The sequence below is a fragment of the Centruroides vittatus genome, unplaced genomic scaffold, assembly GCF_030686945.1.
Source record: "Centruroides vittatus isolate TY-2023 unplaced genomic scaffold, ASM3068694v2 scaffold_712, whole genome shotgun sequence".
NCBI classification, from domain to species: Eukaryota; Metazoa; Arthropoda; class Arachnida; order Scorpiones; family Buthidae; genus Centruroides; species Centruroides vittatus.
In genome coordinates this window covers 1027814-1040203 of record NW_027122715.1, presented here as the reverse complement: position 1 = coordinate 1040203, position 12390 = coordinate 1027814, and the positions used below count along the sequence as shown (strand labels likewise).

At 28.2% G+C, this 12390-nt stretch overlaps 1 protein-coding gene across 1 annotated transcript in view; it reads right to left on the bottom strand.

Annotated features, from left to right (window-relative positions):
• The window catches only part of kz (putative ATP-dependent RNA helicase kurz), a 68689-nt gene that overhangs the window by 15681 nt on the left and 40618 nt on the right, over positions 1 to 12390 (bottom strand). The window contains exons 17-19 of the mRNA XM_067287813.1: positions 11912 to 12036; positions 5760 to 5856; positions 4082 to 4147 (exon numbers count right to left, since the gene is read on the bottom strand). Of these exons, the coding sequence (XP_067143914.1) occupies positions 4082 to 4147; positions 5760 to 5856; positions 11912 to 12036 (288 nt within the window). The remainder of the gene's footprint in view (positions 1 to 4081; positions 4148 to 5759; positions 5857 to 11911; positions 12037 to 12390) is intronic.

Genomic DNA, 12390 nt, shown 5'->3' with positions numbered 1-12390 from the left:
GAGAATGTGTTAGCAGCTGCTATTGGAAATCAAATGAAAGAAAAAGAAAAAAATCCAGCAATGAGTTGCTCAACTTTCCCAGCAACATTTGGTGGTGCCATCTGTTATCATATTTTATTTAAAAACGTTTTATATTTTAACTATTATAAAATGACAAAAAGCTTAATTCTGAGGGTAGGGATGGGTTTTATAAAAAGCTGTAAAAGCTAATAACAAGTAAAATCGTTATTAAGTCAGACTCTACTGAAGATACCCACCACCCCCTTTATCTCCTCACTCCCTTGACCAGTAATCACCAAAATTTAATAGCATCAATCCCCCTAATAAGTGGACCTCCCTGAAAAATTTCAGAAATTTTTGACAAAAAGCACAAAAGTTATTAAGCTTTATAAAGGGTGAACAAAATCAGGCCTCATACAAACACACACACAAACATCCATACATACAGAAAAAACCCCTAATTGTTTTTGCATTTCTTGACATTTCAATGTGTCCTTAGTCCAAAAATGTAAAATCTTGGGGGATCATTTTTTGACTCATCTCCATACTTTCCCTCTGTTATATATAACAGCTGGAAAAGTAATAGAATATTTAAAACAATACCTATTAAAGTGCATACCAACAATTATCATGTTTACAGCAGGCACTTTGAAGTTGTGAGATACACAATTATTCTAGAAACTGAAGGGAATGCCAGAAATAAAAATCCATATCTTACAATGCTGAAACACACTTATTAAAATTTGTTGCTGGAGCATACTTTAAAGTGTGGATTTTTATTTATAGTTACGACATATGCAACAATGTAGGTTGGGCAAAAGTTTTCTTTCTGTTTTAGCAATTTTTTGGAGGATGTATGCTAGTTATCTGTGAGAAATTATGATAACTATCATCTCAATTTTCAAATCAAATCAAATCAATTTTATTAGTTAAGGTCTCTGCCTGTTACAAAGGGAGTTATGCAGCTTACAAGCAACATAACGAATAATACAAAAACAATTAAGTATCAAAAAACTTTAAAACATAATTGTATAAATTGCAGACAAAACGATATGTTGCCCGATGAAATATTTTATACATAGCTTCTACCGAATCACATTCATGTAGACTGATAAGATTGTATTTTTGCCTTAACTCAAGGCTTTTCTCACATTTACAAATCAGATGAAATTTGGAAAAGGACGCACAACATATTGGACAAGAATTATTCTCGTATATGTACAATTTATTATCAAACATTAGAGAATTAGAATTAAGTCAGAGTTGAATAAAAAGTCTCTTCATTTTAAATGGCAAATTAGAGAATAGATAACTATTATTACTTGGAAATAATAATATCGTACTATAGCTGTTTTGTGATATTCTTAAATGAGTGTCTTCTATATCTCGCGAATGAGAGATATTAAGAACATTCCAAATAAGTTGTTGATATACTTCTTCAAAATCCGACGGGAATATAAATGGTTCAATCGAACAGCCAAAACCGTTTATCATTTTGGAGATTAGAGAAACCCAGTTATTTTTAGATGGTTTCTGTATAGAGTTCTTATATAATTGACTATCATCTCAATTTTAATATCATATAATAATAAAAATAAATAAATAAAACAGAAATAAAAAATAGAATTTAAAAATTTAGAATTAATTTGAAAGAAAATTATTGTGCTAACTTTCTGTATAACGTGTGCCATATTGCTGGAAGATCGAGCAAAGGTTCATTTCACAAACTAAGTGTTGTTGTGTAAAGTGACTCCATATGAAAACAACTCTGTGATCTGAGCACCGTTGAAGTAGGGTGGAATCAGCCCATAATACATTGTAACCATTTTCTAAAGCATTTCTAGCAATTTCAATAGTGGTTCTGCAATTTTTGATAGCATCTTAATGTTTTTGAAAGTAAAAAGCCAATTTTCTAGTTATGGCTCCAATATAAAATATTTTTGCTCCCATTTGGATCTGCTGTAAAGGAACCATGTAGGCCTCTGACTTCTCCAAAAATGTAAAACTATCCCTATCATTATATGAGCCATTCACAAGCCAAATTGATTAACTCCACATTTTAAATTTTTTTAAATTTTAGTGTCAAAGCACTTGATTTACTTGTAAGTTTTAATATTCATAATAAGTTTTTCCCTAATAATTAGGATCACCACTTGATGACAAAATTTTATTGGCCATCGAAAAAACTTTTATTTATTTCAGAAGCCAATCTAATTAACTCCATACTGTAACATAAATCAGCCAGTGAACACTGCAGCATTGCCATTGCAGTGTGTGTTGACCAGTGCCTTGTGGATAACAGTAAATTATTTAATGTTATCTCATCACAAAAAGTAAGTAAAAGAAATTAATTAGTTACGATCCAACTGCCACACAAGTAGTATACTTGTGAATTATTGAATGATTAAACATCTACATCCAAATAACACTGGGGTGAAGTCAACAACGTACCTTGAACCTGTTACTGGTGTGAGTTATACAATGAATAAAGTACATCACAAACGTTTTCAAACAGCTTAAAGTTCTTCTTCAAGTGATACACAGATTAACTGATGGAACACGGAGTAAATAGAACATGAAGATTTGAAAATTAGATCGAATCCATGTCTCATGAAATTGTTATGTGGACATGTGCATTCGTGTGAGTAGCCAAATGCGCACGTATTGAATGATTGTTTTAATTCTGGTGGCAATTGTTTTAGAAAAAAAAAAAAGTTATACCATTATATCAAGATGGATGAAACTAAAAATAATTTTTTCATTCCTCCTATTAAACATGAATCTTATGAAAATTTAAGAACAATTTGACATGATGAGAACTCAAATATAGCTGACGAAGAAGACATCATTTATGTTGCTGAATAATCAATTTAAACAAAATAATAACAACAAACATTGTAATAGTAACAAAACAGTTATTATTCATTTTTGCAAAAAATCGTTAATAAAAAATTTACGATAACGAAGTTTCTCTATAATAAAAATCTATGTGAAGACTGAATTTGATATAATTACATTTTTCACTTGTCAAATCAATTAACTCCCTCAATCACACCAAAATCATAATAATAATGATGATTATAGCATATCTATGCTATCTTATATATTCTATATGTCATTAAATAGAAGCTACATGTACAATAATACATTCTACCATATTTATTTGAATTTATATTTTAAAAGGAATTTTAAAAAAGAATGTATATTATTTTGTCACTTTTCTCCACTTTTTGTTTTATTGAGTTAATCGATTTGACAAGTGAGCAGCACACATAATAATCTGTGCAGGAAAATCTGCTGTTTTTTAGGAAGTACAACACTGTATCTCTTGAAAGTGCATACAATATGATTTGTAACAGCCCCCAAATATGGAATGGTAGGTTGTGCAAACACCTGACTCTTCTTTTTGTCATTGGATCTCAAAGCAGTTGGTAGGAAAAGAGAACTGCAGACAAGATTATTGACATACTTGAACTTGGATGTTGTATAACCAGCATTGTGCACTTCTATAACAATCTGACTCAATTCTTTGTGTACAAGCAAGGGTAACAAAAGGTATAAATATGCCCTGCAGATAAGAGCAGTAATGGCCGTGTTTACGTATCCAGGAGGCTGAAAGAAATTGGCTAGTATGACGTAAGGGGGGTAGTTCGAACTTGTGATGCACTGAGAACCTGAGTTACATAGAAGTCCTATGTATAGGCAAATCTATAAAGGTAATTTCAAACACACATATATTATTAGATTACTTTTATAATCTAATAATAATTTAATTTCTCATTAATACTAAAATAAATTTAAATAATTATAACACTGTTTTCTAACACAAATAGCATACATTATTTAAAAATGTTTGTATTCCTTCTTACTTAACAAGTGATATAATAAAATGATTTATGATATGATTTAAAACTGATTCATATGAGTTAAAATTACTTTAAATGAAAACTGAATCGAAATTGAAATTATTTTAAAAATTCTAAATTAAGGTTATTTAATTTTGATGATCTGATTCAAACTAAACTATGGAATTAATTTTAAATTTTATATAAAATTTTTTTAAATATTAAAAATGAATTACCTTGATTGCAGTTAAATCTGGAGTAGTTGGAAATCTAAAATTTGCAATATCAATGATACCTAATTCCTAAAAATTAAATATAATTATTATAAAATTAAATACTGATTACAATTTAATAACTATAATTTATAAAATTAGTTATATTTTCCCTGTTATAACTTTTTCAAATACAAGTAAGTTTAATAATTTTATATAAATATAACAAATATCTTGTCTTATTTCACATTCATATACAATTCTTAAATCTCAAATATATAAAACTTAATATCAATGTAAGACATGCATATTTTTCACTTAAGCACCATAAAAAATTTATATTTGTTTGATGCAATATTCTTTGCATGATTAATGATTTAACAAATATTGAGGATAGAGATTGTGACAGTTGAAAAATATTTAAAACTAAAATACTTTTAGATTCCTTAAGAAAACAAATTCTTATGATTATTTTTATTTTTTTCTAAGTATATTATCTTGCATTAATGTATACTTACAGCACCAATTGGTATATTTTCTTATTGCATTCATTGCTATCTTTTTAATATTGTTTTCTTTTCACAATGCTATTTGTATGGATAATCTTATCTCTTTAATTTTATACTGATGAAGAAGAGAAGCATCTTCACATTATTTTGCTTTACCATATTTTACTGTCAACAATATCTGTTTTGGGATTATTTTTTCTCAAGATTGATGACCAAATTCTGAGGAAAAATGAGGAAGAACAAACATCAGATTAAGTTCATTCAACCACATTGATGGATAATGTGAGAACCGAGGAGGTTGAGCTCTGAGCTTGACCCCGCTTACCGGCAACGGGATGGCAAATTCCGTCACTGTGTCTTTTGTTACTCTATTGTTACTCATTCTACCTCATAAAATTGATAACAACTGTCAAACAAACTGAATTAATATCTAAAGGTGACTAAGGTCAGGATTTGTCTTGCGACCTTGGTAATAATTGTTGATATTCAAACTGTTTCATCTACCCGACAATCACAGGAAATAGGATGTGTGCGCGTTTTGTCTGGGTTGGTCTTCTCTTTCTCGGTGACCTTTTGTTTGCCCTTTTTCCTGGAGGTATTGGATTAAAATATTACTTTAATTAATTAAATCATTTAATTAACTCAATATCCGCCTCTCACAATAATATTCTTAATGCCACTGAATTTAACTATTAAGTCATCATGTTGTGTTTCTCAAGCTTCTGACATTCCAAACATGAACTACTACAAAATGCTACTCACTGTAGTAAATATACTGGTTTTTACAAATGTTTCTCAAGTAATATACTTGATACAGTATAATAAAATTTCTCCATATATTCAGTAACATTGGACTAAAGTGTTATTTATTATAGTAAAAATATAAGTAAATGTTTTAAACATATTACAATTTTTTTGTGTTAATCATAAATGACTGCATAAATATCTAGGGAATTATCTGAGACTAATGAGGTGAAGCATAACTTAATGCAAAATTTCATTTTATGGGGTACCGAAATACATACAATCTGAATAAAACAGGACTAAATTGTATGGAAATATTTCTTAGAACAAAAAAATCATATTTTTCAATATTATAATTTTAAATTCAAACTATATTTAAAACATGTAATATAATATATAACTTATATTTAAGAATATCTAAATTTACATATATGATACCTGATAATTACCTTCATATACAGTACAATATCATCAATAGGGCGGAGAGTAATCTCTGGAGGTGAAAATTTTGGAAATTCGTTGGTAAAAACAGATGATGAATATAATCTGTATAATAAAATTGAACACATTATTTGATGTATTATTATTATTTGAATAAAACAAATCAAAAAAGAATAACAGTGGGAATTTATGTCTACAATTTTTTTCAAATTGCTGCCCAATAATGAATTTAACACATACACCTACTATATACACAAGATTAAATGAACAAACCATCAAAACTTTAACAAAATTTTAAATCAACTCTTTTTAAAATATAATTTCAGAATATTTTCAAGACAATATGATATTTTAAATGCCATATTTTCCAGCATATAAGATGACTGGGCGTATAAGGCGACTCTTGACTTTTACAGTTAAAATACAGAGTTTTGGATATACTTGCCCTATAAGATGACACCTGGCATATAAGATGACCCCCGAGAAGATTTTCCTGGGTTAAAAAGTCATCTTATATGCCAGAAAATACGGTAAATATAAACTCACTTTATAGTCTATTATATATATTAGAATGAAATTAATTGCAATTTTCATTTGCAATAGTATATATAATTATGAACTTTTCTCTAAATATTATAATTTGTTTTAAAATCATCTTCAGACAGAAAGGATTCAAATTATCGTAAACTATAAAGTGACAATTTATATTGTAGTTCTGTAGTAATGTCATAATATTTCATTAATTCACAAAATAATATTCATTTTATAAAATTCCATTAACATTTTATCAACTATATGTACTTTTGATAAAATAATTACATAAATAATATATTGTTTTATTTATTTTTATAGGAAACACATATCTGATTATGTTATATCTAATTTACTCAATAATGCAAATCTATAAAAATAAAAATAAATTATCATTATAAATAGACAGGAATATTACTTTCGATATATAAACAAATATGGTCCAATAACTTTTTAATGAATTGGTTTCAATTTAATAACTCGTCATCTCATAGTAATGGGTACGTATAACATAACATTAGATAAACTGTGTCAGTAATTTTTTATAGCTGTAATGCCTACATAATTACAATAATATGATTAAAACAAAATCCGCCTGTTCCTAGTGTTCAGTGATACCATGAAGTATAGCATTTTTGTCATCAAGGATTAGACATTTGAGCATCAATCTGCCAAGTGGGTTTTTTTTTCAAACTGAAATTCTTTAAAGTTGACATGACAATTGGTATGAGTATATAATATTTGTTGTTTCTATCAGTTGCAATGAAAGAGATTCACGCTAAAACATTCCAGATTTTGCATGATATTCATTAACATTGTCATATTATTTTCTGTAATTCAAAGTATTTCTTGAAGTTATGTAAGAAATATTTTTAATTTTTTGCTCTTATTTAGGATATTTATATACATTTACAAACATAACTTTTTAAAAATAAAATGAAATTAAAAACAAATCAGTAGAATCAAGAATCAATGTGTTTAATATAAATAAATGTTTGAAATATATTGTAAAAAATATTTTCATACATTCAATTTTAAAAACTTCAGTGAATAACTAGTGCAAAAAAAATGTTATTTATAGAAAAATCGTTTTTCAAAGCAAATGAAATAAAAAATAAATAATGAAGTCATCTTTTTTGAAAGTGATTTAGGAATTACTGCAGAATGTAAAATAAGTACGAGTTTAATAAAATGAACTATGATTTATATAATCTGATAAAAGTTTATAAAAATTCATTTATTATTTATAGCTATTTATTTTTTATTTATCATCAGACAATGCATAAATTAAAAGTTTTTAAAGTGTGCCTACTTAAAAATTATTCAAAGACAATGATAATATTTATTTAATACTGTTTTAGGATAAATATTGTAAAACAGGCTTTAATACATAAATTAGCTCAAGGTTAGTCTTCCTTTTCTATAATACACAACAGTTATAGAATTCTTAAATATGCAATAATTGCACTATATAAACTAGGGTTTCTCATTTCCCGGTCTTTTGCTTGTCCCGGGATTCCGGGATAAAAGTGAACTGTCTCCCGGGATCCCGGGACAAAATTAATTATTTTTAAGATATACAAAATATCATGAAATCAAATGATATAATTATTTTTCGTTTTTTAAAGTAATTTAATACGTTCTGCATCCTCCAAAATCATATTAATAATGCTGTGTAAGATATATATTAAAAATTACCTTTAAATTACGTAGAAATTTTCACAAATAGAAAAAATTTATTAAAGTTTGCTAGAAACTGCATACAACAACAAAAAATGACTTTGAATTGAGTTGAAAATTTAAAGAAAAATGAATTTAGATCAAACTTCTAACTTAGAAGGTAATTTTTGATTTTTTAAATAAAATATAATACAAAATATTGTAAATTTTTATAAGATTTTAAAAAGCAAAGATGGTCAATACTCTGATCGCTCAATCTAATTCTTATTTTAGTAATGAAAAGTCTTGCTACCAAGAATGCCTTTTCCAATTCAATTGATGTGATTGGAATCGTGTTTAATGCATTTAAGAGAAGACAAATATTATGTGTTTTTCACCTGTATCCTGAAAGATTTCTAGTTCGTTTTCGAGATTGTAGTACTTCTTTTGTTCCCCAGTATTCTCAATTTGTCTACCTCGACTACTTTAATAGAAACATCATAGCCTAATAATTTGGCAGTTCGTTTGTCTTTAATAATCAGATTATGAAGAAAAACTTCATACTTGCTGACTTCGTACTCGTTTGTATCCTTGCCCAATTTGCACAACTTGGCATTACGCAGTCATTGAAGCTACTGGGCATGGTTAAAAATTAAGACAGCATAGGCACAATTATTCCAGATATTACTGGTAAAGAATTTTGAGAGTCCTGCCACAAATAAGCTACGTATTGATTATTGACCATTTGTGACGTGCCATAATGAGCAAAAATTAAAAAAAAACTAATAAGTAGGTTTAAAATTAATAAATACAAATGTATTCTGACAGTTTATGAGTTAATTATACTTTCTATTTGCAAAATTTCCTCAACCTTAACGTAAAATAAGAAAAAAGTGAATTTTTAAGAAATTTGCGGGATTTCCTGGGATAAGAAAAATTTCCCAGAATATTTCCCAGGTTAAAAAACAACCAGGATCCTGTTTGAGAAACTCTAATATAAACTACTTAAAACTCAGCTGTTATACATAATCTCAACAAAAGCATTAAAGAATATTTTATAATAAGAGATGAAATCAAAAAGTAACAAGTAAAAACATACTCTTTAATAATGCCAAACTTAAATTAAGAATAAATCAAACTGTCTCTTGGCATTAAAGTTGTTTACTTGCAAAGATTTTTTAATTACAAACAAGTACTTTTGACATTTCAAAATGTCATCTTTAGGTTGAGTGTATATTATAAATAAACAACAACTAACCCGTTATATATAAAGACCAACAACTGCTGAATTATCAGACTAGCAAATGGCTATAGTAATATTAATAATTTAAGTTAATTTGGTACTAGAGTTAGGCGTTAGGCGCCATCTCTTGCTAAATTTAATAATTAGAATTTTAATTAAATAATTTAAATAAATTTAGGCTTAACTGGAAGAAAAGAATCGGCCCGAAGCGGGATCCGAACCCGCAACTTCTGCTATCCGTGCAGACACGTTACCAATTACGCTACCCGGACCTTCGATCCGATCCTCCCCTTCCAGTTGATATAAGATTACCGTACGACCATCGACGGCTATTACAATGCCGGCTGGGTCTGGGTAGCGTAACTGGTAACGTGTCTGCACGGATAGCAGAAGTTGCGGGTTCGGATCCCGCTTCGGGCCGATTCTTTTCTTCCAGTTAAGCCTAAATTTATTTAAATTATTTAATTAAAATTCTAATTATTAAATTTAGCAAGAGATGGCACCTAACGCCTAACTCTAGTACCAAATTAACTTAAATTATTAATATTACTATAGCCATTTGCTAGCCCGATAATTCGGCAGTTGTTGGTCTTTGAGTGTATATTATTTGAATTACAGTTTTTAAAAAGTATGTTAACAGATTTCAAATGTGCTGTTTAAATCATAATGTATAGTTTACTGGGGCTGTGAAGTCAAAGTCAGAGTTGGAGTCGTCAAAAATCTGCCGCCTCTGACTCCTTTTTACTTTCTCAACTTGTTATGTATATAAAACGGAAAAGTATTGGAATTGTGTCAAATTTGACCCTCCAAGTTTTTTGCAAATCTATAAATTTGGAGATCACCCGAACCCAAAAAATGTCAAATAAAGGGGAAAAATTGTGTGTGTGTGTGTGTGTGTGTGTGTGTGTTGGCATCTAATTTGTTTAATTTCTTTATTCTGTTCTGAGATATCAAACAATATTTCAGAGTGGATAAGGTTTAAGAAACAAAATTTAGCACAGTAGCTTGTGTATAAAGGGGGATTAATGCTATTAAATTTTGGATCTTAATTGAAGGTCAACAGGGAGGAGACATAAAAGGAATCATGTGTCATATCTCCAGTGTGGTCAGACTTAATGAATATTTTATTTATTTTACTTGTTATTAGCATTTAGAAATTTTTATAAAACTCATCTCTACCCTCAAAATTAAGCTTGAGTTCTAATATGAGCACAAACAAAAGGAAATCTTACAAAATTTAAAGATAATTCTTACAATGCACTGGAAAAAGTAAATCACATTGACCATTCTTCAAATTTGGATGTTAAAATGGTGATACTACACTATTCAGACATTATCCAAGATACGACATTGTCACCAACCCAAGTTTCAGTAGAGCATTTATTTTCCACTCTTAAAATTATTAAATCTAATTTAAGAGCTTACATGAATGCTAATTTAATAAAAACAATTCTTTTTTTAAGAAGTAATTTAGTTTATAATAGAGATAAAAAATAATAAATTAATCAACATGGCAAAATAAGTATCCTTTTTCTTTACTAGTCTAAATCTTATATTTCTTATTCTTGACTTGGTTTAATGAATGTGCATGCTTATATATTACCTATTATACTTGTATTTTATATACAACATTTTTATTAAACTAATTTGTTTGTGTACAAATGTATTTACTGTTTTTATTTATACATGCTTACCAAATACCATTGCCATCATCGAACAAGTCAATAAATATGAATTTATATATTAAGTAGATGTGTCAAATCTTAATGTTTATTTAATTTTATAAAATTGTTTTACTTTGTATTTTAAAAAAAGTAATCAGAATCGTTGTCATTATTACTTTCCTGGCAGTTATACAGTATAGGCCTATAACAAAGGAAAAGAATGATGATCAGTCAAAAAACAACTTCCCCAGATTTTTACTCTTTTGGACTCGGGAAGCTTTGAAATGTAACGAAGTGCGAAAACATTTGGGGTTTTATCTGTATGCACAATTGTTAGAATGTCTGTGAAGGCACAGTTTAGTTCAACCACTTTGAAGCTTAATAACTCGTGTTAAAGTATCCGACTCCAATTCAAAAAACCACGGAACTTATTATGCTTCAAACAGGGTAAACAAAATTGTGCCCCCAACACACAGTCCATACACACAGAAAAAAAATCCCAAACCTTTTGCATATCTTGACATTTCAAAGTGTCTTGAGTCCAAAAATGTAAAATTTGGGGAAGTCATTTTTTGACCAATTGCTACACTTTTCCTCTGTTATATATAACAGTCAGAAAAGTAAAAATTATTAAATACATATTTATATATTGACTATGTCATTACTTAGAAAAGTCTTTTAGCTTTGGAATAAGAAGTTTCTATGTTCTATCTTTATTAGAACTCTATTTATTGAAGCTTTTATTCTGAGGTCACGTGATGACATCAAAATTCCCAGGCCTATTTTGGTAACAAGTCGACCCCTGGTCTGAGTCGAAATCGAATGGTAAGGTAAAGTCAGAGTCAGTAGATTTTTACACGACTCACAGCCATGGTTTTTACATAAATTGAACAGATGCAACATAAATGTTACAATTTTAACTTGTTAATGTATTTTAACATATCTATCTTTAAAAAAAAAAAAATCCAAGTAGATAAAGGAAATTTAAAAAAAAATGAAATTAATATTGTATAAAATGATGCAAAATACAATTTGCTATTATAAACATTAAAAACTTCTTTACCTATAACAATGACCAGATCCTGTTCTACCAGCTCTACCTGCTCTTTGATTGGCAGATGCTTGAGAAGTCCATGTTACAATAAATGTAGATATACCACACTTTTTGTCAAAAATTCTTCTTTTAATCTAATTATATAAAACAAAAGTAATTCTTACTAATATAAGTATTTATAAAAACAGAATTCTTCATTAAAATTTACACATAGAGAACTTTGATTTTCCAAAAATAATCTAACAGCATTTTAATACTTTATTGACTTTTTTATTTCATAACTGATAAAATTTTACATAGGATTAAATTTACAATGTGTATTATCTTGAATAAAAATGAAATTCAATATACATATTCCCTTACTTTACACTTTTCTGTTCCTGTGTAAATAAGGGGTTTGATTATATATACAGGGTGACACAGACTCTTTGTGTGCTTAAGCATAAAGGAAATTGATCCAAAAAATTTTTGTAAGTAAATCGGATGCA